This window comes from Nerophis ophidion, linkage group LG06 (assembly GCF_033978795.1).
Source record: "Nerophis ophidion isolate RoL-2023_Sa linkage group LG06, RoL_Noph_v1.0, whole genome shotgun sequence".
In the NCBI taxonomy this organism is placed as follows: Eukaryota; Metazoa; Chordata; class Actinopteri; order Syngnathiformes; family Syngnathidae; genus Nerophis; species Nerophis ophidion.
The window spans coordinates 18,059,040-18,083,383 of record NC_084616.1 but is presented as its reverse complement, the minus strand read 5'-3'; the positions used below and the strand labels follow the sequence as shown (position 1 = coordinate 18,083,383).

At 36.9% G+C, this 24,344-nt stretch overlaps 1 protein-coding gene across 1 annotated transcript in view; it reads right to left on the bottom strand.

Annotated features, from left to right (window-relative positions):
- Nucleotides 1–21,563, bottom strand: part of LOC133554319 (haloacid dehalogenase-like hydrolase domain-containing 5) — a 31,200-nt gene extending 9,637 nt beyond the window's left edge. Inside the window, exons 1-4 of the mRNA XM_061902915.1 lie at nucleotides 21,313–21,563; nucleotides 6,396–6,599; nucleotides 6,166–6,278; nucleotides 5,981–6,074 (exon numbers count right to left, since the gene is read on the bottom strand). Of these exons, the coding sequence (XP_061758899.1) occupies nucleotides 5,981–6,074; nucleotides 6,166–6,278; nucleotides 6,396–6,599; nucleotides 21,313–21,426 (525 nt within the window). The 5' untranslated portion in view covers nucleotides 21,427–21,563. The remainder of the gene's footprint in view (nucleotides 1–5,980; nucleotides 6,075–6,165; nucleotides 6,279–6,395; nucleotides 6,600–21,312) is intronic.
- Between the last annotated feature and the right edge of the window lie 2,781 nt (nucleotides 21,564–24,344).

The window sequence follows — 24,344 nt, the reverse complement described above, 5'->3', positions numbered from 1 at the left end:
TACTTGCAAATAAACGCAGATGCAGACTCATATTTCAAATATTATCACACAAAAAGTAGGTTGTGTTTGGAATTGTACAAACTTTAGTAAATGTATTAAACTTGTTTTCACTTTCATTCAAAACATGATTTAAATAGTCTGCAAAGAGTTTTTTGGAAATAATATTGTCATAAATATCCTGTTGTTCATCTTTTCTTTTAAAATGACAAAAATTAACCATTTGTGTTTCTTGTTTTACATATACGAATTCATGTGGAAACTAATGCAAATACAAATAAGAGTAAAGCTCGAAATTTAGTAAACAAAAGTAAAACAAAAAAGAGGTGGTATCCTTCATATGTGCTGTCGAATAATGATCTTCATGTGTCATCATTCACGTGTGCTGTCAAATAGTGAACTTCATGTGTCGTAATTATGATCTTCATGTGTCATCATTCATGTGTGCTGTCAAAAAGGGATCTCCATGTGTCATAATAATGATGATCTTCAAGGGTCAAATAGTGATCATAATAAAGAGCTCCATGTGTCATAATAATGATCTTCATGTGTCATAATAATGATCTTCATGTGTCATCATTCATGTGTGCTGTCAGAAAGTGATCTTCATGTGTCATAATAATGATCCTCATGTGTCAAATAGTGATCGTCATGTGTCATAATAATGATCTTCATGTGTCAAATAATGATCATAATAAAGATCTCCATGTGTCATAATAATGATCTTCATGTGTCATCATTCATGTGTGCTGTCATAAAGTGATCTTTATGTGTCATAATAGTGATCTTCATGTGTCATCATTAATGTGTACTGCCAAGAAAGTGATCTTCATGTGTCAAATAGTGATCTTCATGTGTCCGTCAAAAAGTGATCTTTATATGTCATAATAATGATCTTCATGTGTCATCATTCAAGTGTGCTGTTAAATAGTGATCTTCATGTGTCATAAAAGTGATCTTCAGGTGTCATAATTCATGTGCTGTCAAATAGTGATCTTCATGTGTCATTCATGTGTGCTGTTAAATAGTGATCTTCATGTGTCATAATAATGATCTTCATGTCTCAAATAGTGATATTCAGGTGTCATAATAATGATCTTCATGTCTCAAATAGTGATATTCAGGTGTCATAATAATGATCTTCATGTGTCAAATAGTGATCATCATGTGTCATAATAAAGATCTTCATGTGTCATAAAAATGATATTCATGTGTCATAATAATGATCTTCATGTGTCATCATTCATGTGAGCTGTCAAAAAGTGATCTTCATGTGTCATAATAATGATCTTCATGTGTCAAATAGTGATCATCATGTGTCATAATAATGATCTTCATGTGTCATCATTCATGTGAGCTGTCAAAAAAGTGATCTTCATGTGTCATAATAATGATCTTCATGTCTCAAATAGTGATATTCAGGTATCATAATAAAGATCTTCAGGTGTCATAATAATGATATTAATGTGTCATCATTCATGTGTGCTGTTAGAAAGTGATCTTTATGTGTCATAATAGTGATCTTCATGTGTCTGTCAAAAAGTGATCTTCATATGTCATAATAATGATCTTCATGTGTCATCATTCATGTGTGTTGTTAAATAGTGATCTTCATGTGTCATAATAGTGATCTTCAGGTGTCATAATTCATGTGCTGTCAAATAGTGATCTTCATGTGTCATAATGATCTTCATGTGTCATCATTCATGTGTGCTGTTAAATAGTGATCTTCATGTGTCATAATAATGATCTTCATGTCTCAAATAGTGATAGTCAGGTGTCATAATAATGATCTTCATGTGTCAAATAGCGATCATCATGTGTCATAATAAAGATCTTCATGTGTCATAAAAATGATATTCATGTGTCATAATAATGATCTTAATGTATCATCATTGATGTGAGCTGTCAAAAAGTGATCTTCATGTGTCATAATAATGATCTTCATGTCTCAAATAGTGATATTCAGGTGTCATAATAAAGATCTTCAGGTGTCATAATAATGATATTAATGTGTCATATTAATGCTCTTCATGTGTCATCATTCATGTGTGCTGTCAAAAAGTGATCATGTGTCATAATAATGATCTTCATGTGTCAAACAGTGATATTCATGTGTCATAATAATGATCTTCATGTGTCATAATAGTGATCTTCATGTGTCAACATTCATGTGTGCTGTCAAAAAGTGATCTTGTGTCATAACGATCTTCATGTGTCAAATAGTGATCATCATGTGTCATAATAATGATCTTCATGTGTCATCATTCATGTGTGCTGTCAAATAGTGATCTTCATGTGTCATAATAGAGATGTTCATGTGTAATCATTCACATGTGCTGTCAAGTAGTGATCTTCATGTGTCATAATAATGATCTTCATGTCTCAAATAGTGATATTCAGGTGTCATAATAAAGATCTTCAGGTGTCATAATAATGATATTAATGTGTCATCATTCATGTGTGCTGTTAGAAAGTGATCTTTATGTGTCATAATAGTGATCTTCATGTGTCTGTCAAAAAGTGATCTTTATATGTCATAATAATGACCTTCATGTGTCATCATTCATGTGTGCTGTTAAATAGTGATCTTCATGTGTCATAAAAGTGATCTTCAGGTGTCATAATTCATGTGCTGTCAAATAGTGATCTTCATGTGTCATTCATGTGTGCTGTTAAATAGTGATCTTCATGTGTCATAATAATGATCTTCATGTCTCAAATAGTGATATTCAGGTGTCATAATAATGATCTTCATGTCTCAAATAGTGATATTCAGGTGTCATAATAATGATCTTCATGTGTCAAATAGTGATCATGTGTCATAATAAAGATCTTCATGTGTCATAAAAATGATATTCATGTGTCATAATAATGATCTTCATGTGTCATCATTCATGTGAGCTGTCAAAAAGTGATCTTCATGTGTCATAATAATGATCTTCATGTGTCAAATAGTGATCATCATGTGTCATAATAATGATCTTCATGTGTCATCATTCATGTGAGCTGTCAAAAAAGTGATCTTCATGTGTCATAATGATCTTCATGTCTCAAATAGTGATATTCAGGTATCATAATAAAGATCTTCAGGTGTCATAATAATGATATTAATGTGTCATCATTCATGTGTGCTGTTAGAAAGTGATCTTTATGTGTCATAATAGTGATCTTCATGTGTCTGTCAAAAAGTGATCTTCATATGTCATAATAATGATCTTCATGTGTCATCATTCATGTGTGTTGTTAAATAGTGATCTTCATGTGTCATAATAGTGATCTTCAGGTGTCATAATTCATGTGCTGTCAAATAGTGATCTTCATGTGTCATAATGATCTTCATGTGTCATCATTCATGTGTGCTGTTAAATAGTGATCTTCATGTGTCATAATAATGATCTTCATGTCTCAAATAGTGATAGTCAGGTGTCATAATAATGATCTTCATGTGTCAAATAGCGATCATCATGTGTCATAATAAAGATCTTCATGTGTCATAAAAATGATATTCATGTGTCATAATAATGATCTTAATGTATCATCATTGATGTGAGCTGTCAAAAAGTGATCTTCATGTGTCATAATAATGATCTTCATGTCTCAAATAGTGATATTCAGGTGTCATAATAAAGATCTTCAGGTGTCATAATAATGATATTAATGTGTCATATTAATGCTCTTCATGTGTCATCATTCATGTGTGCTGTCAAAAAGTGATCATGTGTCATAATAATGATCTTCATGTGTCAAACAGTGATATTCATGTGTCATAATAATGATCTTCATGTGTCATAATAGTGATCTTCATGTGTCAACATTCATGTGTGCTGTCAAAAAGTGATCTTGTGTCATAACGATCTTCATGTGTCAAATAGTGATCATCATGTGTCATAATAATGATCTTCATGTGTCATCATTCATGTGTGCTGTCAAATAGTGATCTTCATGTGTCATAATAGAGATGTTCATGTGTAATCATTCACATGTGCTGTCAAGTAGTGATCTTCATGTGTCATAATAATGATCTTCATGTCTCAAATAGTGATATTCAGGTGTCATAATAAAGATCTTCAGGTGTCATAATAATGATATTAATGTGTCATCATTCATGTGTGCTGTTAGAAAGTGATCTTTATGTGTCATAATAGTGATCTTCATGTGTCTGTCAAAAAGTGATCTTTATATGTCATAATAATGATCTTCATGTGTCATCATTCATGTGTGCTGTTAAATAGTGATCTTCATGTGTCATAAAAGTGATCTTCAGGTGTCATAATTCATGTGCTGTCAAATAGTGATCTTCATGTGTCATTCATGTGTGCTGTTAAATAGTGATCTTCATGTGTCATAATAATGATCTTCATGTCTCAAATAGTGATATTCAGGTGTCATAATAATGATCTTCATGTCTCAAATAGTGATATTCAGGTGTCATAATAATGATCTTCATGTGTCAAATAGTGATCATCATGTGTCATAATAAAGATCTTCATGTGTCATAAAAATGATATTCATGTGTCATAATAATGATCTTCATGTGTCATCATTCATGTGAGCTGTCAAAAAGTGATCTTCATGTGTCATAATAATGATCTTCATGTGTCAAATAGTGATCATCATGTGTCATAATAATGATCTTCATGTGTCATCATTCATGTGAGCTGTCAAAAAAGTGATCTTCATGTGTCATAATAATGATCTTCATGTCTCAAATAGTGATATTCAGGTGTCATAATAATGATATTAATGTGTCATCATTCATGTGTGCTGTTAGAAAGTGATCTTTATGTGTCATAATAATAATCTTCATGTGTCATCATTCATGTGTGTTGTTAAATAGTGATCTTCATGTGTCATAATAGTGATCTTCAGGTGTCATAATTCATGTGCTGTCAAATAGTGATCTTCATGTGTCATAATGATCTTCATGTGTCATCATTCATGTGTGCTGTTAAATAGTGATCTTCATGTGTCATAATAATGATCTTCATGTCTCAAATAGTGATAGTCAGGTGTCATAATAATGATCTTCATGTGTCAAATAGCGATCATCATGTGTCATAATAAAGATCTTCATGTGTCATAAAAATGATATTCATGTGTCATAATAATGATCTTAATGTATCATCATTGATGTGAGCTGTCAAAAAGTGATCTTCATGTGTCATAATAATGATCTTCATGTCTCAAATAGTGATATTCAGGTGTCATAATAAAGATCTTCAGGTGTCATAATAATGATATTAATGTGTCATATTAATGCTCTTCATGTGTCATCATTCATGTGTGCTGTCAAAAAGTGATCATGTGTCATAATAATGATCTTCATGTGTCAAACAGTGATATTCATGTGTCATAATAATGATCTTCATGTGTCATAATAGTGATCTTCATGTGTCAACATTCATGTGTGCTGTCAAAAAGTGATCTTGTGTCATAACGATCTTCATGTGTCAAATAGTGATCATCATGTGTCATAATAATGATCTTCATGTGTCATCATTCATGTGTGCTGTCAAACAGTGATCTTCATGTGTCATAATAGAGATGTTCATGTGTAATCATTCACATGTGCTGTCAAGTAGTGATCTTCATGTGTCATAATAATGATCTTCATGTGTCATCATTCATGTGTGCTGTCAAATAGTGATCTTCATGTGTCATAATAATGACCTTCAAGTGTCATCATTCATGTGCTGTCAAATAGTGATTGTCATGTGTCATAATAATGATCTTCATGTGTCATAATAATGATCTTATTGTGTCATAATAATGATCTTCATGTGTCATAATAATGATCTTATTGTGTCATAATAATGATCTTCATGTGTCATAATAATGATCTTATTGTGTCATAATAATGATCTTCATGCGTCAAATAGTGATCTTCGTGTGTCAAATAGTGATTTTCATGTGTCATAATAATGATAATCATGTATCATAACTGTGATCATTACGTGTGTTGTCAGTAGCGTCCTCTCACCGGCAGTTTGGGTCTGCGGTTGTGGTCCACCATGTCCAGAAGTGGGAAGGACTCCCTCAGCATGTCCACACTGATGACGTTCTTGAAGCCCAGGCTGCAGACCACATGGATCACAAACATTTATCATCGCGCATCCCGTCGTCCAAACTGCGCATCTTCAAGTCAGTGACAAAGAAAGAAAATACTTTTTAGCAATTTCCAGAACTGGTCCTTGTCCGGACACCAAAACACACTTGTCGTGGAACTTCTTGAACATCCTCAGTGGACTGTGAGACATGATGACCTGGTCCTGGTTGACCTGCAACACGAGTACACACAGTACTTACACACCTCATAAAGTACACCTAGTACTCAAGGAGTACACCTAGTACTCAAGGACTACACCTAGTACTCAAGGACTACACCTAATACTCACTGGTACTCCCAGGATGTGTGACAGCTGGTCTGCCTTCTTCTGTCTCAGACAGTTCCCAGCGTTGGTGACAAAGACCAAGGGCACCACAAAGTCTCCTCTTGGATCCACCAACTTCTGGAAGGCCTTCTTGGCAGCCGGGATAAGCATCCTTCCCCGCAGCAACACTCCGTCAATGTCCAGCAGCAAACCGAACTGTGGCTGCGGCTGGAACACAACACACTTTGAGTGTAAGGCGCTTCATGGTTATTATTATCAATAATATACAGTATTTCATTATAGAAGTGTAATACACTTTATGGTTATTATCAATAATATACAGTATTCAATAATGTAAGACACTTTAAGGTTGTTATTATCAATCATATTCGTTATTCCATAAGATAAGTGTAAGACCCTTTATGGTTGTTAATATCAATAATATACAGTCCAACACTCATACCATTAAAAACTGTATATTATTGATAATAACCATTAAGCGTCTTACACTTATATCATTACTGTATATTATTGATAATAACCATAAAACGTCTTACACTTATATCATTAAATCCTGTAAATAATTAATAATAACCTTAAATACTGTCTATTATTGATATTAATAACCGTAAAGCGTCTTACACTCAAAGTGTGTTGAGTTCCAGCTTTATGGTTGTTATCCAGAGTATACAGTATTCAATGATATGAGTGGAAGATGCTTTGTTATTATCATTAATATACAGTATTCAATGATATGAGTGTAAGTCGCTTTATGTTTATTACTATCAATATTATACAGTATTCAATAATGAGTGTAAGACATTTTATGGTTGTTAGTATCAACAATACACAGTATTCCATAATATGGGTGTAAGAGGCTTTATGGTTTTTATCAATAATAAACAGTATTCATTGATATGAGTGTAAGACGCTTTATGGTTATTATAAATAATATACAGTATTCAATAATATCAATGTAAGACGCTTTATGGTTATTAAAAATAATATACAGTATTCAATGATATGAGTGTGAGACCCTTTATGGTTTTATTATAAATAATATATAGTATTTAATAATATGAGTGTAAGGCGCGTCATGGTTATTGTCAATAAATATAGTATTCAATAGTATGAGTGTAAGACACTTTACGGTTATAATCAATAATATACCATATTCAATGCTATGAGTGTAAGACGCTTTATGGTTGTTATCATTAATATACGATATTCAATATGAGTGTAAGACGCTTTATGGTTATTATTGATAATATACAGTATTCAATATTATGAGTGTAAGATGCTTAGTGGTGGTTATCAATAGCATACGGTATTCGATGATATGAGTGTAAGACGCTTTATGGTTATTATTTATAATATACAGTATTCAATTATATGAGTGTGAGACCCTTTATGGTTTTATTATAAATAATATACAGTATTTAATAATATGAGTGTAAGACGCTTTATGGTTGTTATCAATAATAAAAAGTATTCAATAATATGAGTGTGGGACACTTTATGGATGTTATCAATAATATACAGTATTCAATTATATTAGTGTAAGACGTTTTTTTATTATCAATATACACTATTCAATAATATGAGTGTAAGAGGGTTTATGGTTGTTATTATCAATAATATACAGTAGTCAATGATATGAGTGTAAGACACTTTACGGTTGTTATCAATAATATACAGTATTTAATTATATGAGTGTAAGATGCTTTATGGTTGTTATCGATAATATACAGTATTCAATAATACGAGTATAAGATGCTTCATGTTTGTTATTATCAATAATATACAGTATTCAATAATATGAGTGTAAGACACTTTATTATTATCAATAATATACAGTAGTCAATGATATGAGTGCAAGACGCTTTATGGTAATTATTGATAATATATAGTATTCAATGAAATGAGTAAAACACTTTATGGTTGTTATCAATAATATACAGTAATCAATAATATGAGTGCAAGACGCTTCATGGTTATTATCGATAATATACAGTATTCAATGATATGAGTGTAAGACGCTTTATGGGTGTTATCAATAATATACAGTATTCAATTATATCAATGCAAGATGCTTTATGATTGTTATCAACAATATACTGTATTCAATAATACAAGTACAAGATGCTTCATGGTTGTTATTATTGATAATAATATACAGTGTTCAATGATATGAGTGTAAGATGCCTTCATGGTTATTATCACTATTTTATCATGACCAAAGCCTGTAGAAACAGCACAATGACAAATTTATCGTACACTCGCTATGCACCAAAACAATGTGAACATATTTTGTTTTTGTTGTTGAAACAAACACAAGTCTTCTTTATCAGACATGACACAGGTGCCAAACTCAAGGACAGGGGCAATATCTGGCTTACCCACATCATTGACGTGGCCCAGCTTGTCTTTCAACTTTTAACTTGTCTTTTAACTCAGTCCAGCTTAGATGAGCTCGGGCCCAGCGAAGCCAACAGCGTTTCTGGGTGTTGTTGATAAATGGCTTCCACTTTGCATAGCAGAGTTTTAACTTGCACTTACAGATGTAGCGACCAACTGTAGTTACAGGCAGTGGTTTTCTGAAGTGTTCCTGAACAAATGTGGTGATATCCTTTACACACTGATATCGCTTTTTTTAATGCAGTGCCTCCTGAGGAAACGAAGTGTGCAGTGATTTCTCCAGATTCTCTCAACCTTTTGATGATATTAGACCGTAGATGGTGAAATCCATAAATTCCTTGCAATAGCTGGTTGAGACATATTGTTCTTAAACTGTTCGACAATTAGCTCACGCATTTGTTGACAAAGTGGTGACCCTCGCCCCATCCTTGTTTGTGAAAGACTGAGCATTTCATGGAAGCTGCTTTTATACCCAATCATGGCACAATCAAATGGGACGGCGTGGAGCGGTTGGGACAGCGGCTGTGCCAGCAACCAGGGGGTTCCCGGTTCAATCCCCACCTTCTACCAACCTCGTCACATGCGTTGTGTCCTTGAGCAAGACACCTCACCCTTGCGTGGTTAGGGCCTTGCATGGCAGCTCCCGCCATCAGCGTGTGAATATATGTGTGAATGTGGAAGTAGTGTCTAAGCGCTTTGAGTACCTTGAAGGTAGAAAAGTGCCATACAAGTATAACCTAATTACCTACCTGTTCCCAATTAGCCCGTTCACTTGTGGGATGATCCAAATAAGTGTTTTGATGAGCATTCCTCTACTTTGTCAGTCTTTTTTGCCACTTGTGCCAGCTTTTTCGAGTCCGTCGGTCAGTCGGTCTATCCATCTATCTATCTATCTATCTATCTAATGCCTGCATTAGCCTATGTTCTCCCCCTAAGATTTTCCGATTATGCAACAAGATGGTACAAGCATTTCTCTGTCGTGGTTATCATGAATGAACAAGTATCTGCTTGTCATATTGACTAAATTAGAAAGCAAGTAATCCATCACTATGTTCATAAAAAAAATAAAACCATGCAAACAGTGCTAAGCTTTATGTTCATAGAGCAGGCCTGGGCAATTATTTTGACTTGGGGGGGCTAATTTACAGAAGAAAAATGCGTCTGGGGGCCGGTAAATCTATTTTTAGGCGCACCTATACAAAGTCTGAATAAATGCAAAAAACGTTATGACAGACCGCCTTAAAAAACGTAATGTAATTTTAATTTTTTTTTACTGAATGAGCCACCCAGAATGTAAATGAAAATAAAGAATTTGGGATTTACAATATTAACTATAAATGATAAAACACTGAATATTGACAACATATGAACATCACCCCCCTCTCCCTCCACTTATTTTACAATCAAGCGAAACCCAACAAAAATGCAACAAACAGCAAAATATGAACGCCATGGGTAAAAAAACAAAAAACAAACAAACAAAAAAACTACATTCTGATATAATATTAGTACTCTTGCAGAACTTTGTTGTTAAAATCTCCTTTAACGTCTGTCCCTGACACCCGCATTTCAGACGGGCCGCTCTGGAAACACTCTGTGGAAACGCTCCCCACCCACACTGCTTGGTGCCTCGTCTAAACTGCTCTGACCTAAATGACCATAGTTACTAACTAGATGACCATGGTAACTAATTTGATTACCATAGTAACTAGTACATCATGCAAAAGCGCAGATTCCAACCTTTGAAAGTTCAAAACTTCCGTTAATATGAAAACATCACTGCACATCATAATGCAGACCTGGGCAAATTAAGGCCCGGGGGCCACAATCGGTCCATTAAAGGGGAACATTATCACCAAACCTATGCAAGCGTCAATATATACCTTGATGTTGCAGAAAAAAAGACCATGTATTTTTCAAACGATTTCCGAACTCTAAATGGGTGAATTTTAGCAAATTAAACGCCTTTCTGTTTATCGGTCTTTTAGCGATGACATCAGAACGTGACGTCACCGAGGTAACACACCCGCCATATTCATTTTTACATTACAAACGCCGGGTCTCAGCTCTGTTATTTTCCGTTTTTTCGACTATTTTTTGGAACCTTGGAGACATCATGCCTTGTCGGTATGTTGTCGGAGGGTGTAACAACACTAACAGGGAGGGATTCAAGTTGCACCACTGGCAAGAAATCTGCCGCCAGGCCCCCATTGAATGTACCAAAGTGTCTTCACATTTGACCGGCGATGCTAAGACAGACATAGCACAGAGATGTATGGATAACCTGCAGATGCATTTGCAACGATTAAGTCAACGAAATCTCAAAGGTGAGTTTTGTTGATGTTGTTGATTTACGTGCTAATCAGACACGGCGTGGCGCAGTTGAAGAGTAGCCGTGCGCAACCCGAGCGTCCCTGGTTCAAATCCCGCCTAGTACCAACCTTGTCACGTCAGTTGTGTCCTGAGCAAGACACTTCACCCTTGCTCCTGATGGGTGCTGGTTGGCGCCTTGCATGGCAGCTCCCTCCATCAGTGTGTGAATGTGTGTGTGAATGGGTAAATGTGGAAGTAGTGTCAAAGCGCTTTGAGTACTTTGAAGGTAGAAAAGCGCTATACAAATATAACCCATTTATATTTGGTCACGGCATGACTGCCAGCTAATCGATGCTAAAATGCTATTTTAATCGATGCTAACATGCTATTTACGCTAGCTGTATGTACATTTGAAACTAGATACCCACATTTAATGCGAAACAAACACTTACCAATCGACGGATTTAAGTTGCTCCAGTGTCACAAGATGCGAAAGTCCTGACCGTTTGGTCCGCACATTTTACCGGCGATGCTAATAAGGCAGCCATGTTATGGGCCACTTCATTAGGTACACCCACGCTGTGGCCGAATAGCGTCAATAGCTATTCGCTCAATAGCTTCAGTTTCTTCTTCAATTTCGTTTTCGCTATCTACCTCCATACTCCAACCATCTGTTTCAATACAGGCGTAATCTGTTGAATCGCTTAAGCCGCTGAAATCCGAGTCTGAATCCGAGCTAATGTCGCTATATCTTGCTGAGGTAACCGCCATGTTGTTTGTATTGGCAGCCCTGCATGACGTCACAGGGAAATGGATAGTGGTTTCAAAGATAGCGAAAATAAGGCACTTTAAAGCTTTATTTAGAGATATTCCTGGACCGGTAAAATCTTGAAAAAAACTTCAAAAAGTATAACAAGCCACTGGGAACTGATTTTTATTGTTTTTAACCCTTTTGAAATTGTGATAATGTTCCCCTTTAAAGGCTTACTAAAATTTGATTTTCTTATTTAAACGGGGATAGCAGGTCCATTCTATGTGTCATACTTGATCATTTTGCGATATTGCCATATTTTTGCTGAAAGGATTTAGTAGAGAATATCCACGATAAAGTTTGCAACTTTTGGTCGCTAATAGAAAAGCCCTGGCTTTACGCGTGAAGTCACGAGTTGCAGGCCTACACACATATTCACATTGTTTTTAATGGGAACCACCAGTAGTAAGAGCAATTCAGACCAAGAAAGCGACAATTTCCCCATTAATTTGAGCAAAGATGAAAGATTCGTGAATTAGGATATTGATAGTGAAGGACTAGAAAAAAAAAAAAAAAAGCGTTGGCTCCAGGCGGCGGCAGTGTGAGCGTTTCAGATGTAATTAGACACATTTACTAGGATAATTATGGAAGATCCCTTATCTGCTTATTGTTTTTATAGTGTTTTAGTGAGATTTTAAAGATTGTAAAGACATACCTCGAAGTCGGATGGCTGCCGTGAACACGAAGTGTCTCAGAGAGAAGCCGAGAAGCCAAGCTCACAGATGCCTTTTAAACAGCTGCTGCAGGACGACGTATAATCCAATGATTTCTCCAGTAAGATATATATCACAATTTTCCCATCCAAAAACATTACTGGTTGAAGTAGAGAAACATGTTCGCTTGTGTTAAAGCTTTGCAACAAACAAACACCGGCGGGGTCTCGGTGCTAAAGACAGCTGTAATCCACCACTTTCCACCAACAGCATTGTTCTTTATAGTCTCCATTATTAAATGAACAAATTGCAAAAGATTCAGCAACACAGATGTCCAAATTACTGTGTAATTACGCCATGAACAGAGACGACTTTTAGCTGTGTTTGGTGCAGCGCTAACATTTCTTTGCAGTCCGTGACGTCACGCGTACGCGTCATCATTCCGCAACGTTTTCAACAAGAAACTCGCTGGAAATTTAAAATTGCAATTTAGTAAACTAAAAAGGCCGTATTGGCATGTGTTGCAATGTTAATATTTCATCATTGATATATAAACTATCAGACTGCGTGGTCGGTAGTAGTGGGTTTCAGTAGGTCTTTAAGCTTTTCAATCTTTTTTTTTTAGATCCTCAAGATGGAAAGTATAGCTGCCATTATGATGTGCAGTCATGTTTTCAAATTAACGGAAGTTTTGAACTATACAAAGTATTACAAAGTTTAGAATCTGCACTTTTGCATGATATACTCCTTACTATGGTAATCTAATTAGTTACTATGGTAATATAATTAGTTACCATGGTCTTCTAATTAGTTACTGTGGTCATCTAATTAGTTACTATGGTAATCTACTAAGTTACCATGGTCATCTAATTAGTTAGTGTGGCAATCAAATTAGTTACTATGGTAATCTAATTAGTTACCGTGGTCATCTCATTAGTTACCATGGTCTTCTAATTAGTTACTGTGGTCATCTAATTAGTTACTATGGTCATCTACTAAGTTACCGTGGTCATCTAATTAGTTACTATGGTGATCAAATTAGTTACTATGGTAATCTAATTAGTTACTATGGTAATCTATTTAGTCACCATGGTCATCTAATCAGTAACTATGGTCATCTAATTAGTTACTATGGTCATCTATTTAGTCACCATGGTCATGTAATCAGTTACTATGGTCATCTAATTAGTTACTGTGGTCATCTAATTAGTTACTATGGTAATCTAATTAGTTAGTATGGTAATCTATTTAGTCACCATGGTCATCTAATCAGTTACTATGGTCATCTAATTAGTTACCATGGTCATCTAAGTAGTTACTATGGTCATCTAATTAGTTATTATGGTCATTTAATTAGTTACTATGGTCATCTAATTAGTTACTATGGTAATCTACTTAGTCACCATGGTCATCTAATCAGTTACTATGGTCATGTAATTAGTTACTATGGTCATTTAAGTAGTTACTATGGCCATCTAATTTGTTATTATGGTCATCTATTTAGTCACCATGGTCATGTAATCAGTTACTATGGTCATCTAATTAGTTACCATGGTCATCTAATTAGTTACTATGTTAATCTAATTAGTTAGTATGGTAATCTACTTAGTCACCATGGTCATCTAATCAGTTACTATGGTCATTTAAGTAGTTACTATGGCCATCTAATTTGTTATTATGGTCATCTATTTAGTCACCATGGTCATGTAATCAGTTACTGTGGTCATCTAATTAGTTACCATGGTCATCTAATTAGTTACTATGGTAATCTAATTAGTTAGTATGGTAATCTATTTAGTCACCATGGTCATCTAATCAGTTACTATGGTCATCTAATTAGTTACCATGGTCATCTAAGTAGTTACTATGGTCATCTAATTAGTTATTATGGTCATTTAATTAGTTACTATGGTCATCTAATTAGTTACTATGGTAATCTACTTAGTCACCATGGTCATCTAATCAGTTACTATGGTCATGTAATTAGTTACTATGGTCATTTAAGTAGTTACTATGGCCATCTAATTTGTTATTATGGTCATCTAATTAGTTGCTATGGTCATCTAATTTGTTACTATGGTCATCTAAGTAGTTACTATGGTCATGTAATTAGTTATTATGGACATTTAATTAGTTACTATGGTAATCTACTTAGTTACCATGGTCATCTAATTAGTTACCATGGTAATCTACTTAGTTACCATGGTCATCTAATTAGTTACTATGGTAATCTAATGATTTACTATGGTAATCTATTTAGTCACCATGGTCATCTAATTAGTTATTATGGTCATCTAAGTAGGGGTGTAACGATACGTGTATTCGTATTGAACCGTTTCGGTACGGGGGTTTCGGTCCGGTTCGGACGTGTATCGAACAAGTTTCCACACAGACATATTAAGTAGCGTACCGCACGTTGTGTAAACAATGCACACCGAGGCACAACACACGGCATGCTAGCAGCGACCGGGCTACGATGGACTGACCATACCTCGTCTTTTCAGCGGATATGTCCTCTTTAGCAGGGCTGTCTGGGTGGAGTTTCATAAATGCCTCAAATGTTTTAAGTCAGGGTTGCGTGTATTTTCAATGTAAGTTTGGGGTTAAGAAGGGGTTAAAAACAAAACAAATTGTGCATGCAGCAGCATTCGTGCGGGAGGGGCAGAGACAGAGCGAGCGAGAGAGTTATGATGAACGCCCATGCGTCGCCAGGCTCTGCTTTATACCCATAGATTTATCAGAATTTATTTTTTATTATCCATAGCAGGGGTGTCCACGGCTAATGTTTAAAAGGCCCACGGCACATTCTAAAATTAAAATATTAAAAAAAAACTAAACAAAAGTGAAATAAATAAGCTAAAAGGTTAAATGTCATTTAGAAAAAGTTGCAATGTTTACTAATAAAACAAAGCTGGTTTTTTTTTCTTTCAAACTGTCATCGCTCAAAACATAATATTGAATCAAAATCAATGTTATTAAGAATTATTGACCTATCCAAGGTTCCCATTACTTCACATCAAATATTCCACTAAGAAAAATATTTTTGGTGGAAGATTTTGCAAATTTGGTAAATATATAACCAAAAAATGTATATTTTGTTGTTTTCTTACTGTACCGAAAATTAACCGAACCGTGACCTCTAAACCGAGGTACGTACCGGACCGAAATTTTTGTGTACCCTTACACCCCTACATCTAAGTCACAGCAGCTCAGACGAGGGACCAATCACTGTGGGTGGGGAGCGTTTCCGCAGAGTGTTTGAGCGGCCAGCCTGAAATGTGGGTGTCAGGGACAGACGTGGAAGGAGATTTTTACAATAAAGTTCTGCAAGAAGAGTAATATTGTATCAGGTTGTAGGTGTTTTTTTTTTTTGTTTTGTTTTTTTACCCATGGCGTTCATATTTTGCTGTTGCATTTTTGTTGAGTTTTGCTAGATTGTAAAATAGGTGGATGGAGAGGTTCATATGTTGTCAATATTCAGTGTTTTATCGTTTATAGTTAATATTGTAAATCCCACATTCTTTATTTTTATGTACATTTTGGGTGTCTCATTCAGTAAAAAAAATTCAAATTACATTCCCTTTTTTAAGGCGTGTGTCATAAGGTTTTTTGCATTTAATCAGACTTTGTGTGTAAGTAATCCTAAAAATAGATACACCCCCCGAGTCAAATTACAGGGGAACATTATCACAATTTCAGAAGGGTTAAAATCAATAAAAATCAGTTCCCAGGGGCTTCCCATGGGTAAAGTTTTTTTCAAAATTTTACCCATCATGAAATATTTCGAAAAAACGCTTTAAAGTGCCTGATTTTCGATATCTGTGAAGCCATCGTCCATTTTCCTGTGTGTCATCCAGTAATTATATACATGCTATCCAGGCGGATAGCACAGCAAGATATAGCGACATTAGCTCGGATTCAGACTCGGATTTCAGCGGTTTAAGCGATTCAACAGATTACGCATGTATTGAAACGGATGGTTGGAGTATGGAGGCGGATCGCGAAAACGAAATTGAAGAAGAAACTGAAGCTATTGAGCGAATTGCTATTGACGCTATTAGGCCATTTCTGCCTTAGCATCGCCGGTAAAATGTGCAGACCAAACGATCGGGACTTTCGCATCTTGTGACACTGGAGCAACTTAAACCCGTCGATTGGGAAGTGTTTGTTTGGCATTAAATGTGGGTGCAGGGAAAGGCTGGATGTAAATATAGCTACAAATGTACATACAGCTAGCCTAAATAGCATGTTAGCATCGATTAGCTGGCAGTCATGCCGTGACCAAATATGTTTGATTAGCACATAAGTCAATAAAATCCAAAAAACTCACCGTTGTAATTTAGTTGATTTTATCGTTGGAAATGCATCTGCAGAATATCCATACATCTCTGTGCCATGTCTGCCTTAGCATCGCCGGTAAAATGTGCAGACCAAACAATCGGGACTTTCGCATCTTGTGACACTGAAGCAACTTAAATCAGTCGATTGGTAAGTGTTTGTTTGTGATTAAATGTGGGTGCAGGGAAAGGCTGGATGCAAATATAGCTACAAATGTACATACAGCTAGCCTAAATAGCATGTTAGCATTTATTAGCTGGCAGTCATGACGTGAGCAAATATGTCTGATTAGCACATAAGTCCATAACATCAACAAAACTCACCGTTGTGATTTAGTTGACTTTATCGTTGGAAATGCATCTGCAGGTTATCCATACATCTCTGTGCCATGTCCGCCTTAGCATCGCCGGTAAAATGTGCAGACCAAACGATCGGGACTTTCGCATCTTGTGACACTGGAGCAACTTAAATCCGTCGATTGGTAAGTGTTTGTTTGGCATTAAATGTGGGTGGAGAGAAAGGCTGGATGCAAATATAGCTACAAATGTACATACAGCTAGCCTAAATAGCATGTCGATTAGCATGCCGTGCTAATCGATGCACATTCTACGTATATCAACTTGAATCGTGTTGTTACACCCTCCGACAACACACCGACGAGGCATGATGTCTCCAAGGTGCGGAAAACAGTCGAAAAAACTGAATATAACAGAGCTGATTTGACTCGATGTTTATACTGTGTTTGAGAAAATGGCGGTTGACTACCGAGGTGACGTCACAACGAGAGCAAATAATAAAAAGGCGGTTAATTAGCCCAAATTCACCCATTGAGAGTTCGGAAATCGGTTAAAAAAAACACATGGTCTTTTTTTCTGCAACATCAAGGTATATATAGACGCTTACATAGGTCTGGTGATAATGTTCCCCTTTAATTGCCCAGTCTGGTCATAATGGCAGCTACAGTTTCGATCTTAAAGATCTAAAACAAAGGCCACGGCACCCTGACACCCCTTCTCAACTGTCTATGCGACGTCAAGGCTTGGTTAGCCCAGGATTTTTTAAAGAATGAATGAGGGAAAAACTTAAATTTTTGTTTTTGGTTCAGCCCTCACTGACTTGGGACCATTGCAAAATGATGTGCGTCCCAAGGTCACCGGCCTTGGCGTCACTATAGACCAGGGGTCGGGAACCTTTTTGGCTGAGAGAGCCAAGAAGCCAAATATTTTAAAATGCATTTCCCTAAGAGCCATATAATATTTTTTTTAACACTGAACACAACTAAACACGTGCATTTTTAAGTAAGACCAACATTTCCAGAGTATAATAGGTCTCTTATTCTTTATAATAACATTGTTATTCTGAATCTAACTGTGGAGGGGGCGTGGCCTGCGGGCCTGCAGCAAAGCAGGATGTTGCCAGGACCGGCCTCGAAATCAGCAACAGGTGCGTAGATGGCCCACCTGGGCCTTGTTATCTAATCACCTGTCGCTCTATTATAAGCAGCAGCCAAGAGGAGAGAGAGACAGGGTTGGGGCTGGAGCCGGAGCGCGAGTGAGGACGAAAGAGAAAAAGACAATTGCTGGAAAGCAACTGAGAGAAAAATAAAAATAAAACAATATTGTAACCCTAAAACAGGCTCTTGGTGGTCTGAAGAACCCCCAGGAGGACAAGCCCCACACTAAGCAATAATAAATAAATTACTTCTTACCATTAATGCAACGTTTTGAACATAAAAAACCATGAGAATGTTTTATATTTTGAAGGTTATTTTTAACACTGTGATTACAAGTGGGATTATTCATTACTTATCGTGTTAAGCAATGTCAGCTCAGATTTATCCGAGAGCCAGATGCAGTCATCAAAAAAGCCACAGGTTCCCTACACCTGCTTTAGACATTGATTTTAAACTTGACAAACAAGTCAACGGCGTTTTAAAATTGTGTTTTTATCATCTTTGCCTTTTAGCAAAGGTAAAACCCTTTTTCTCTTTAACCTTTTTGAACATGTCGTGAAGCTTTTATATCAAGTCGTCTGGACTACTGCAATGCACTTTATGCTGGCATCAGCCAAAAAGCTCTCTCCCGGTTGCAATTAGTCCAGAACGCGGCAGCACGACTTCTAACAGGGACCAGGAAACGCCAGCATATAACCCCAAATCTTGAGCATCTGCACTGGCTCCCTGTACATTTTAGAATTGATTTTAAAACATTGCTGTTTGTTTTTAAAGCTTTACATGGACTGGCACCTCATTATATCTCGGACTTCATCCAAATTTACACTCCTGCGCGCGCTCTGAGGTCCGAGAGCCAGCTCCGGCTCGTGGTGCTCAAGACCAGGGGAGACAGGGCCTTCTAAGCTCTGGAACACGCTGCCCCTCCATGTTGGAACTGCTCCCACAGTGGAATGTTTTAAGTCTCATCTTAAGACCCACATTTATTTTTTGGCTTTTAATACTACGTGAGTTGTGTGGTCCTCTGTGTTTTTTATTTTGACTTCTATTTATTGTTTAAATTGGTTTTCCCCTTTAAATATATATATATATATATATATATATATATATATAAATTATTTTTGTATTGGTTTTATTTTTTATTCAGTCATTGGTGGAGCTAAGGATATTTGAATATTGTTTTCAATATTGTTGTGCAGCACTTTGGAAAATCATGGTGCCCAAGACCAGACTTAAGACCAGGGGAGACAGGGCCTTCTAAGCTCTGAAACACTCTGCCCCTCCATGTTAGAACTTCTCCCACAGTGGAGTGTTTTAAGTCTCGTGTTAAGACCCACTTTTATTCTTTGGCTTTTAACACTACGTATGTTATGTGATCCTCTGTGTGTTTTTTTTTTCTTCTATTTATTGGTTTAATTGGTATAACCCTTTAAAATCATTGTAATGATATATATATATATATATATATATATATATATATTTTCATCCATCCGTCCATCCATCTTCTTCCGCTTATCCGAGGTCGGGTCGCGGGGGCAGCAGCCTAAGCAGGGAAGCCCAGACTTCCCTCTCCCCAGCCACTTCGTCTAGCTCTTTCCGAGGGATCTCGAGGCGATCCCAGGCCAGCCGGGAGACGTAGTCTTCCTAACGTGTCCTGGGTCTTCCCCGTGGCCTCCTACCGGTCGGACGTGCCCTAACTCACAATTGTGCAAGTTCTCACACTTAAAATGATGACAGAGGTCTGTAATTTTCAACATAGGTACACTTCAACTGTGAGAGACAGAATGTGAAAAAAAATCCAGGAATTCACATTGTAGGAATTTTAAATAATTTATTTGTAAATTATGGTGGAAAATAAGTATTTGGTCAAGCATTCAAAGTTCTCACTGATGTAAGGAGGTTTTGGCTCAAAATCTCACGATACATGGCCCCATTCATTCTTTCCTTAACACGGATCAATCATCCTGTCCCCTTAGCAGAAAAACAGCCCCAAAGCATGATGTTTCTACCCTCATGCTTCACAGTAGGTGTGGTGTTCTTGGGATGCAACTCAGTATTCTTCTTCCTCCAAACACGACGAGTTGAGTTTATACCAAAATGGATACATGGATGATACAGCAGAGAAGTGGGAGAATGTCATGTGGTCAGATGAAACCAAAATAGGACTTTTTGGTATAAACTCAACTCGTTGTGTTTGGAGGAAGAAGAATACTGAGTTGCATCCCAAGAACACCACACCTACTGTGAAGCATGGGGGTGGAAATATCATGCTTTAGGGCTGTTTTTCTGCTAAGGAGACAGGACGATTGATCCGTGTTAAGGAAAGAATGAATGGGGCCATGTATCGTGAGATTTTGAGCCAAAACCTCCTTCCATCAGTGAGAGCTTTGAATGGTTGACCAAATACTTATTTTCCAGCTTAATTTACAAATAAATTCTTTAAAATTCCTACAATGTGAATTCCTGGATTTTTTTCACATTCTGTCTCTCACAGTTGAAGTGTACCTATGATGAAAATTACAGACCTCTGTCGTCATTTTAAGTGGGAGAACTTGCACAATCGGTGGCTGACTAAATACTTTTTTGCCCCACTGTATATTTTTTATTATTTTTAATTCAGTCATTGGTGGAGCTAAGGATATTTGAATATTGTTTTTAATATCGTTGTGCAGCACTTTGGAAACATTGATGTTGTTTCAATGGGCTATACAAATAAAGTGGATTGGAAATAATTTGGGAATGTCCGGCCGGCCAGATTGAAAAGCTTAATGGGCCGCATGTGGCCCCCGGGCCTTAATTTGTCATAAGAGAATCAAATGGCCCTCCAATATTAGCGACGTGGCCCCCGTTTCAAATGAGTTTGCCACCCCTGACAAACGAGCTGTGACATCTCCAAGTTACGAGCGACATTGAACGCATCGGCATGAAATACACAAATATTGTCATTAGTTATCCTACCTTGCTGTTAGTTCCACAAAGCCCGCAGCGAGAACCGACAACCGCGGCGTTCGTCCTGGCGTGCCAGGAGCCCCCGGAGCGAAGGCCCCGGTACAGCGGGACGAGCCTCCTCATTCCGCCCCCGACGCCTCGCTAAACCTCTGCGGGACAACTGCGGGTGAATCGCAGGTACAGGTTGCCTCCTTCCGGACTCTTGTTGGTTCTCGAACGTCTCGTCCACGGCGACGCGGGCCGGTGACGTCAGTGAAGGCGGGGCCTTTGTGTCTGACGGGGATTGGTGACGTCATAAGAGGCGTGGTTTCTTGCTGCGTCGGCGAAGTCAAAGCTGCCATTTTAAAACTGGTTTTGTCTTCAAAACAACTTAGTACACGACGCCGCCACGAATAACACAAACTGTCTCCTTTTTGTCGCAATAATGTACTCCCGGGTCGCACGGTTACCTGCCACCGAAACGGTAACTGTCGAGCGGTTTCGTGTCGACTTGCTCCCGACAGGGTTCTCCATTTTACTGGTTTGCCGCAGGGCAGCATCAGTCATCCATCCATTTCCTACCGCTTAATCCCTTTGGGGTCGCTGGTGCCTATCTCAGCTACAATCACGCGGAAGGCGGTGTACACCCTGGACAAGTCGCTACCTCATCCCAGCACCATCAATCAATGTTTATTTATACAGCCCTAAATCACCAGTGTCTCAAAGGGCTGCACAAACCACGACGACATCCTCTGTAGAGCCCACATTAGGGCAAGGAAAAACTCACCCCAGTAGAGCGGTTGGTAAAGTGGCCGTGCCAGCAACTTGAGGGTTGCAGGTTCGATTCCCGATTCAGCCATCCTAGTCACTGCCGTTGTGTCCTTGGGCAAGACACTTTACCCACCTGCTCCCAGTGCCACCCACACTGGTTTAAATGTAACTTAGATATGGGGTTTCACTAAAGCACTTTGAGTCACTTCAGAAAAGCGCTATATAAATATAATTCACAATTCACTAGGACGTTGGTGACAGACAATGACTATGAGAAACCTTGGAGAGGACCGCATATGTGGGCAACCCCACCCCCAGGGCAGTGGTTCTCAACCGTTTTTTCAGTGATGTACCCCCTGTGAACATTTTTTTAATCCAAGTACCCACTAATCAAAGCAAAGCCTGTAAATGTGTTGGTCATGTATGATGTCTTTTTGTTATTTTTGTTTTGTGATGTGCAATGTCTATATGTTTAAATGTAGGGCAGTGAAAATGAATTTCCCCACCGGGACCAATAAATCTAAATCTAATCTATTTTTGGTTGGAAAAAAAGAGATAAAGTTAAATACAGCACTATGTCATCAGCTTCTGATTTATTAAATTGTATAACAGTGCAAAAATATTGCTCATTTGTAGTGGTCTTTCTTGAACTATTTGAAAAAAAAAGGTATATAAACAAGTGATTCAATTATAAAGATTTCTACACATAGAAGTAATCATAAACTTAAAAGTGCCCTCTTTGGGGATTGTAATAGAGATTAATCTGGATTCATCAACTTAATTCTAAACATTTCTTCACAATAAAAGAAATCTTTAACATCAATATTTATGGAACATGTCCACAAAAAATCTAGTTGTCAACACTGAATATTGCATTGTTGCATTTCTTTTCCCAGTTTATGAACTTACATTCATATTTTGTTGAAGTATTATACCATGAATGTCAAACTCTGGCCCGCGGGCGCTAATTAATTTAAAACCTCTTCTAATTCCTGCGCTTACCAAAGGCTTGCGGTAAAAGTAAGCATGCGCTAATTATTTTTGAAACCTCTTCTAACTCCAGCACTTACCAAAGGTATGCAGTAAAAATTTGAGTGTGATGTAAGCTTGGACCTTAAATCCTACTGAATAGCTCTTAATCTTCTTCCCTTTATGCAATTTCAAATTACAGGTATTGAAATCAGCCTCCTGCATTTTGAAATTGATGACAGGGGGAGTGTCAGTCGTGACATCACGAGTTTGACCAGGCGACAATACTAAGCATGTGCTAATTATTTTGGGAAGCGAGTTTGACCCGGCAGTAATTCAAGGCAGGCGCATATAATTTTAATGACATGTTTTAAATAGGTTGAAATCCAATCTGCACTTTGTTAGAATATATAACAAATTGGACCAAGCTATATTTCTAGATTTTCCAGCAAAAATATCTGCCAATAGAAGAAATTTTGGCTTGTCAATTTGCTAACCTCGATGAACCCAAATACCTTAAAATAAGTATATTCTCACTAATAAGTGCACTTTTGTTGGTAGACAAAAAAAGACTTTTGCTCAACATGTTGAAAAATATTCCTAAATAAGAGTGCCATTATCTTGACATAATGATATGCGCTCAGCATCATGATTTTTTTGTTTTCATGCTTGAAGGAATTATTACTTTAACTTGGGTCGGGAACTTTTTTAGTTGAGAGGCATGAAAGCCAAATATTTTTAAAAAAGTATTTCCATGAGAGCCATATAAAAAAATGTTAACACTGAATACAACTAAATGCATGCACTTTTAAGTAAGACCAACATTTTAATAGTATAATAAGTCTCATATTATTTTTAATAACATTGTTATTCTGAAGCGAACCATTAATAAAATACTTATTACCATTAATGCGACTTTTTGAACAGGTGCGTTAGAAAACGGACGGATGGATTAAAATGCATAAGAATGTTTTATATTTTGAACGTTATGTTAAACACTGTGATTACCAGCGGAATTATTCATTACTTATGTTAAAGGCCTCCTGAAACCCACTACTACCCACCACGCAGTCTGATAGTTTATATATCAATGATGAAATATTAACATTTCAACAACACATGCCAATACGGCCTTTTTAGTTTACTAAATTGCAATTTTAAATTGCCCGCCAAGTGTCGTGTTGAAAACCGGTATGATGACCCGTGTGTTTGACGTCTCGGGTTGTTGCGGACATTATTTTCCAGCCCGATCCAAGCTATAAGTAGTCTGCTTTAATCGCATAATTACACAGTCTTCTGAACATCTGTGTTGCTGAATCTTT